The sequence below is a fragment of the Cicer arietinum genome, chromosome 5 (assembly GCF_000331145.2).
Source record: "Cicer arietinum cultivar CDC Frontier isolate Library 1 chromosome 5, Cicar.CDCFrontier_v2.0, whole genome shotgun sequence".
NCBI lineage: Eukaryota > Viridiplantae > Streptophyta > Magnoliopsida > Fabales > Fabaceae > Cicer > Cicer arietinum.
The window spans coordinates 38,194,223-38,202,208 of record NC_021164.2 but is presented as its reverse complement, the minus strand read 5'-3'; the positions used below and the strand labels follow the sequence as shown (position 1 = coordinate 38,202,208).

Sequence of the window (7,986 nt, the reverse complement as noted above, 5' to 3'; positions counted from 1 at the left end):
TTCCCTACAACAGTATGAAAAATAACGACTTAATTCCAAGTGCTATAAAAGTACTCATGCGTCAATTTTAAAATTCTGATGCAAAAAAGTTATTTGCAATCACTCTACAAAATCAAAAATCAATACCTCAAGTGATCTTATTTCCAAAACACTTTCAACTGAAAAATATTCACGTGTATTTAGAGATTAATATCTCTATCCGTTGTTGAGATTTATCTTGTAATTCACAAATTATTACATCCTTGTAACTTACCCCATTAGTGGGTGTAACCACAAAAGCTTTAGCATACTAAGTTAGAAGTTTAAGAAGACTATAACATAGTCATGAAGACAGTTTTATGTTCTAGTGATTAAAAAGAAAAAATAGTTTGATTTATTGGAGAAATCCTTCAAGTTGAAACGATTGGACATTGCTATCGTGTTGTTAGTGAACAATGATAAATTGTTTTTGTTCTTATTCTTTCTAGTATCTCTTTATCTAAGAAACATTGTTTTCAAAAGGTTTTAAGTCATTCATTTTAAAAAAAGAAAAGTTTTTATACATAAATCAAATCTCCACTTCTTGTGTTTCTCATGTTCAATTGGCATCAAAGCTCAGTCTTTTGGTTGAGCACATTACTGTATTTTAGAAAAAATCTTAAGAACTTGTGACTAAAAGATGCTTAACTCTGGTGATGAAGCTTCAGGTAGAAACATAAAAAATAAAAAAAATAAAAAAATAAAAAAATAAAAGAACTCCACTATTTGATGGAGAGAGATTTGAGTATTGGAAAGATAAACCGTGAAGTTTCATCATTTATCAAAATCCTCAACTATGGGGATTTGGGTTAGAGAAAGATATGTAGATCCAAAAGATGCAAATAGTATTGTCATAGCAAGAAAACAACTAGATGGTGATCAACAAAAGAATTTCAAGATGAATCATAAAGAAAGAACCTTCATGATGAACGCTATTACTTTTGAAGAGTTTGATAATATTAGTGACAAAGAAACAAAGAATATCCTTGATGTTTTATTTGTTAACTATGAAAGAAGACAAGAATGTCAAGGAGTCTAGAGCAAAATTATGAGAAGGTTTTAAAACTTTAAAAACGCAATTCCAATTTTCTCTTGTATTTTTTTTTTCTCATTTCAATATATCCTCACACCCATCACCGAAATGGATTAGTTGAGAGAAAACATACACACATGTAGTAGATACAGGCTTGTCATAACTTACTCAAGCCAACTTATCATACCATTTTTGGGATCATGCCATCCTTACTATCACAATTATGCTTATCGTTTATTGTACAAACAACAATCAGACTATAAATTTCTAAAAATCTTTGGGTGGGAATGTTTTTTTCCAATCTTTGCTTCTAGAACTTGTGGCGTTGCTTAGTAGAATGAAAATGGCTACCATAGCCCATAGGATAAGCATTCTTTTCATCGTAGATTGTGATTTTGGTTAGTTTTAATTGAAAGCATTTTTTATTCTTTATGCCTAAACCCTCTAAAAGTGGCATTAAACCCCGACAAACCTGAGTTGATCCAAGTAAACCCATATAAGAGACAAGTCTCTCTCTGTGTGTAATTTTTCAAGAGATCTTTTCAAGAAAAACTCGGTTCTTCAATCCTTAAAATACAAGATGTTGGTTGAAGAACCGGGTTTAATCTTGCGGAAGATGTAAGTAAATTTAACATTTTGGAAAATTGTTGTACTTGATGTTTGATTGCTAGTTAATAAACTTGAGAATATAAAGAACAATATCAAACCATCTTAGTTCCTCTGTACATGAAAATAGATTATGGATTTTAACAATCATGCCCAACTGTCTTTCATACATTAGAAAATAGGCTTTCATGTCATTAATTGAATACAACAAAGTTTTTAGTTGCCACTCAGTGTTTGAATAATGGTGTTGTGCCATGGATCAGAAAGGTGCTGCAAGAGGTTATCAAATGGTCCTTTGCCTGTCACGTTGTGCTGAACTATAAATCCCAAAAATGCCAACATTGCCAATCTCCCTGCAAACATTATAAATAAACAAGTTTAACCCAACAAACTCATAACTATAAAAAAATGGATTAAATATATTTTTTTTAACAAATTTAATAGCTTTTATCCCCAAAAATGCAAGTATACGCTTTTTAATCTCTTTTTTTTAATATAGAGAAAATTTAGATTAGGGATTCTCATGATAAGGGAGATTCACCTATCTCTTTAAAGATTTACAATGAAATTTATATATAACCTATCAATTGTAGATTTTTAAACTTGAACTCAAGTCACCTTGAGTGGGAGCAAAATATCCAACCGTAATTGGTAAGAGACAACGATCAAAAATAGTTTTAATCTCTAATAAGAGACTAAGGACGACAAAAAATATACTATTATTTTAATCAAATAAAATTTGTATAAAAACTAAAAACAATATTTGTTAATTAAGTGTCAACAACATATTTAACCCTGTAATATTTGAGATGTAACAAGACATAATAAATAAATAAATAAATAAATAAATAAATAAATAAATAAATAAATAAATAAAGCATTTACCATTGGCAAGTTCCTTCTCTTTAGCCTCCAAAGTTGGTGCAAAGTTCAAGGGGTTAAAAATGCCACCGGGGTATCCAACCTCATTTGGAGGCAAGCTGTATTGCTTGAAGATAGGATCTTGGTTAACACTACCAGGGTTCTTAATGTCTTGCCATCTTCTTATCTCAACATAATGGAACAGAATGAACTCAATCACAAAGAGGGTTGAAGATGAAGCAAAGTACTCTTCTTTCCCAGCATCATACCATTTTGGAACATTGATAATTCCAATATTGGTGAATACCTCAGGGAGTAACATCCCTGCAACACCCAACATGGCCCAACGTCCATTCACAAGCTCAGCTTGAACAAACCATTTCAAGTTCTCTGGATCCTCAGCAAGTGCCAATGGATCAAACCCATTGTCACCAGGAAGACTAATAACAACACACAACAAACAAATTAACATGTTATTAACTATACATAATGCATTCATTTTCAGTTTCACTAAGTTATTGTTGGGGAGTCTGGGTAGAATCCACCCTCTTAAGATACTATCATTTGGTCTTTTTTATAAAAGACAATAGAGTTATAATTTAGTCAACAAAAATTGATATATTTTGTCTATAAATCACAACCAAACTCTTTGAAACATGAATGTTATAATCCTTTTTCGTTAAACATTTATTTACTTGGCATAAACAATCAAAAGTATACAATAATATTAAACTTACTTGAGAACAAGATTTAATATCTATTTTACTAATTTTACTTGACGGATTCTAGACAAATGCAAGAATTGTTCTATATAATTAAATGTTCAATTGCACATTTGGTCTTCTATTTTATTAAAGAGTCTCCCTAGACCAAAAATTATTCTAGTCAAGATTCGAACTCTAATTCTCTGAAACGAATCGTCTTTAACTAAAATTTATTAACCACTTGAATCCAATTACTTAATTAATAGTTGCATTATTTTACAATTGAACATTTTAGTCCATCAACTATCATATTTGTTGCAATTATGGTTTCAACCTAAAATTTTTAAACCAAAAATATTTTCTCTTCCAAACTACTATAGGGCCAAAAATCTCCATTTTTGGAGACAAAAATCACTATATAGGGGTAACAAATATAAGTTGGACCAAAACTACAATAAATATGATGATTGAGAGACATTAGGAGACTAGTTTTGTGAGTGTGATAAAATACCAGAACAAAAATGCAATTAAGTATACAATAAAATATTGATGCTACGATATAGCATTTACATACCTGCCAGTGAGGTAACCTGGGGAGGACAATCCAGGTAACCACTCTCCTTTCTTGGCTTCAACCTTAAAAGAGGCAGAAGGAGAAAAACCAATTGGTCTAATAGCCACTTCTCTGTTCAGTTTACCGGATGATCCGGTAAGGAACCTCGATTTCGAAGCACATGGCCGGAAAATGGCCGCAGAAGCCTGTGTTGTAACGGTGGTCATGTTGAACTACTTATGGCGGTGGTGACAAAGAAAAAAAAAATAGATTGATTATTGAAGATGAAAATGTGGTTGGTTTTTTTGTTTTGTGAATGGCTTGTTTCATATGTATTTCGTTTGGGAACCATTCATGTGGTTGTTGTGCTCTGTTTATGATCCACGGTTGGTTTGTGCGATATTTGGAATCCGACGGTTGGCATGTCTTTTGGCTTATCCTTTTATCTCAATGTCATATCCACAAATCTACTTGTATTCATTGTTGTTGGCTGGGAAAAGATTCTGTAGGGTCATGAAATGGCACGTTGCATGATCGATGGAAGGCGTTGAAATATCGTATTCTTCCAATTCTCTGTGGACACGTGTCTGGCTAACATTTTTTGGTGTCCTAAATGGAGAAACATTAGTTTCAGTTCCAATTAAGTACCCAGTAGAAGAGAAAATTTCATTCTATTGTAATAAAAAAAAAAAGGAGAAAGTTTAATAGGTAAGCTAGCTATAAGGGAGTGATGTTAATATATATTCTATAAACATATTTTTTTAATGTTATTATGTTTTATCGTTAAAAAAATTATAATTCTTTAAGAAATATTCGTGAGACTTACTTGTGTTTTAAAAAAATGAAGTTTTTAATTGACTATATATTTATCTAATAAAGTTCAACAAGAAAAATAATTAGTTCCACATATATTAATAGAGTTTTAAATAGATTTATCAGAAAAATAATTATTCACTTTATACGTTGATTTTTGTTATGATGAGTTGATTTTAATTTAAAAAAATATATAATTTCATAGTTACTCAATTCGAGTAATTCATTATCTATATTTATAGACTAAACTCAATAGTGTTATATGTGAAGGTTGTATTTAAAAAAACTAAATATCACATCTATATAATATAATAAAATAAACATTATGTTATGACAAATATTATCAGTTCCAATTAAGTACCCAGTAGAAGAGAAAATTTCATTCTATTGTAATAAAAAAAAAAAGGAGAAAGTTTAATAGGTAAGCTAGCTATAAGGGAGTGATGTTAATATATATTCTATAAACATATTTTTTTAATGTTATTATGTTTTATCGTTAAAAAAATTATAATTCTTTAAGAAATATTCGTGAGACTTACTTGTGTTTTAAAAAAATGAAGTTTTTAATTGACTATATATTTATCTAATAAAGTTCAACAAGAAAAATAATTAGTTCCACATATATTAATAGAGTTTTAAATAGATTTATCAGAAAAATAATTATTCACTTTATACGTTGATTTTTGTTATGATGAGTTGATTTTAATTTAAAAAAATATATAATTTCATAGTTACTCAATTCGAGTAATTCATTATCTATATTTATAGACTAAACTCAATAGTGTTATATGTGAAGGTTGTATTTAAAAAAACTAAATATCACATCTATATAATATAATAAAATAAACATTATGTTATGACAAATATTATCTGATGATAGTGTTTAAATTCAAATATTACTTGTATATATTTTATTTTTATAATTTTATAATTTGTTTATTTGTTAAATTTTGAATGATTAATTATTATTATTATTGCAATTTTTAAATTTTTTTATGGAATATTATTATTATTATTATTATTATTATTACTATTATTATTATTATTATTATTATTATATTTACTTATGATATTGTAAGATTTGTTTTATGGAAAATTTGTCAGTCATTAATTAATATTTTGAGTGTTATTTATTATTTAAATTATAAATTATAAATTATACTGTATATTTAGTTAATTATGTATTTGAATTGTTGAAAGAAACAAATCATATTTTATAGTTGCTAGTGTTGGGAAACAAAAAGGCACCGTCAAAAAAGTCTTTTATTAAAACATGCGTTAAAGCTGCCTTAGCCTCTTTTTTTTTTTTTTTTTTTTTCAAAAGTTTCTTTTTTTTTTTTTTTTTTTTTTTTTTTTTTCAAAAGTTTCATTTTTTATTTTTATAAAAAAGAACAGCGTATATCTTTAAAAGAAAATAGTATAATATTATGTTCCAAGTTACTACATTGTGGTTGACAAATATGTCAAAGTAACAAAGTTAAAGTCTATATTGGATTGACTAGATTTTGATTGGCTTGCCATGGATATCTTATTCCTTAACACACATATATTTAAAGTTGCAGTCTTTTTTTTCTTTTGTATTAATGTATTCTAGTAAGTAAATTTATCTTTCTTTTCATAGTCTTTAATTCTTTTTATCTATTTTCTACATTTATAGTGGATTTAAAATGTTATAGTCAAAAGTTTCTAGAAATAGAGGATTAGTGTGGAAAAATGATAGTATGTTTGCTACATGCATTAGTGCAATTAAACCTTATTACATCGGTTTTTATGTACATGTTAGATCGGTTACTTGTCCGATCTAACATCAACCGTTGTAATAAATAGTTAATTATAAAATCGGCTAAAATGACAGATGTAACAAGTAGTCAATTCAAAAATAATTTATAACATCGGTTAAATTTGAACCAATCTAACAAGTCAAATTCAAAATGGATTTAATAAATCGGTTAAATTTGAACCAATCTAACAAGCCAATTCAAATTTGATTTATTACATCGGTTAAATTTGAACCAATCTAACAAGTCATATTCAAAATTTAACTAAATCTCATACTTCATTATAGCAATTAATAAATCAACTAAATATCAATTGAATCGTAGCATTGTCACAACAAATAAGTAGAACTAAAACACTAATGTAATTATAAACATAATCGATCTAAACGTGCCTCAACCCAAGGAGTCACATGATGGCATCAACTACGTTAACAATACATTATACTTAACATGAAAACACAAACAAATCACAAGTCTGAGTATACATAAAAGATAGTAATAATATTAATAATCAAGATTAACACAAAAAGATTCATATGAATTAACACAACTGTAAGTATAGAAGTGCGCCTAAGAAGGGGGGTGAATTAGGTGTTAGTAAATTTTCTTGTTTTCAGTTATATGGTAGTTGAATTTTCTGAGTTAATATAATATCTACTAATAGTAAGGTGCAGTAAATAGATGAACACAATAGATTTATCCTGGTTCCCCTTATAACCAAGGGTACGTCCAGTCCTCTTGCACACCTCAAGAGATTGATCCACTAATTGTCAGAAAATGTACAACTCCCACCCTAGGATTCTTGCTACAAACTTCTAACAACACTTCTAATATAGCACACCACTATCTTAGATTAAGCTAGTTTTAAGAAAGTATTACTTTCTTTTACAAGTGATACAATATGATTTGAATAAGAATTCCTGGTTCCCCTTATAACCAAGGGTACGTCCAGTCCTCTTGCACACCACAAGAGATTGATCCACTAATTGTCAGAAAATGTACAACTCCCACCCTGGGATTCTTGCTACAAACTTCTAACAACACTTCTAAGATAACACACCACTATCTTATATTAAGCTACTTTTAAGAAAGTATTACTTTCTTTTACAAGTGATACAATATGATTTGAATAAGAATAAGGAGGGGTATATTGATAAACAATCCAATAACAATTCAAGTACTTGAGAACCTTTCTGAATGATATGAAAATGAAATGCAAGTACTTTGTAAAAAATCATAATTTTGTTCAAAGTTGTTCAAGGTATTGATTCAAGGATTGTGTATTTTTGATCTGAAGTTATGGGGTATTTATACTCCATAAACATCTCTTCAGATTCGTGACCATTGATCCAAGAGGTTTGATGAAAAAGTACAATGATCAGGAGCCATTCCAGATCTGAAAAATTGTATTGCTTCCAGTTGTATTTGAATACAGGATGTGTGTATTCGAATACACTTCTTTGTAACGTTCAAAAATATTCAAAAATTACACCTTGTATTCGAATACAGATTAGTGAAAATTTGCCACTGACTTACTTTGTATTCGACTACAGAAGGTTGTAGTCGAATACAGATATAAGGATTTTGGCCACTGACTTGAAGTGTATTCGACTACACATA

At 28.8% G+C, this 7,986-nt stretch overlaps 1 protein-coding gene across 1 annotated transcript; it reads right to left on the bottom strand.

Moving 5' to 3' along the window:
- Window positions 1–1,740: 1,740 nt before the first annotated feature.
- Window positions 1,741–4,102, bottom strand: LOC101505314 (chlorophyll a-b binding protein P4, chloroplastic). Its single transcript, XM_004513844.4, has 3 exons — window positions 3,797–4,102; window positions 2,543–2,958; window positions 1,741–2,010 (listed from the first exon to the last, which is right to left on the bottom strand). The coding sequence occupies exons 1-3, from the start codon at window positions 4,000–4,002 to the stop codon at window positions 1,874–1,876; spliced, it is 759 nt and encodes a 252-aa protein (XP_004513901.1). The 5' UTR covers window positions 4,003–4,102; the 3' UTR covers window positions 1,741–1,873.
- Window positions 4,103–7,986: the final 3,884 nt, after the last annotated feature.

What these genes read in the sequence shown, in the direction of transcription:
- LOC101505314 (XM_004513844.4), bottom strand. Translation starts at nt 4,002, where the DNA reads ATGACCACCGTTACAACACAGGCTTCTGCGGCCATTTTCCGGCCATGT. An exon ending in CCAGGTTACCTCACTGGCAG is followed by an intron (nt 2,959 to 3,796) that starts GTATGTAAATGC and finishes TGTTGTTATTAG; the next exon opens with TCTTCCTGGTGACAATGGGT. An exon ending in AGAGAAGGAACTTGCCAATG is followed by an intron (nt 2,011 to 2,542) that starts GTAAATGCTTTA and finishes TAATGTTTGCAG; the next exon opens with GGAGATTGGCAATGTTGGCA.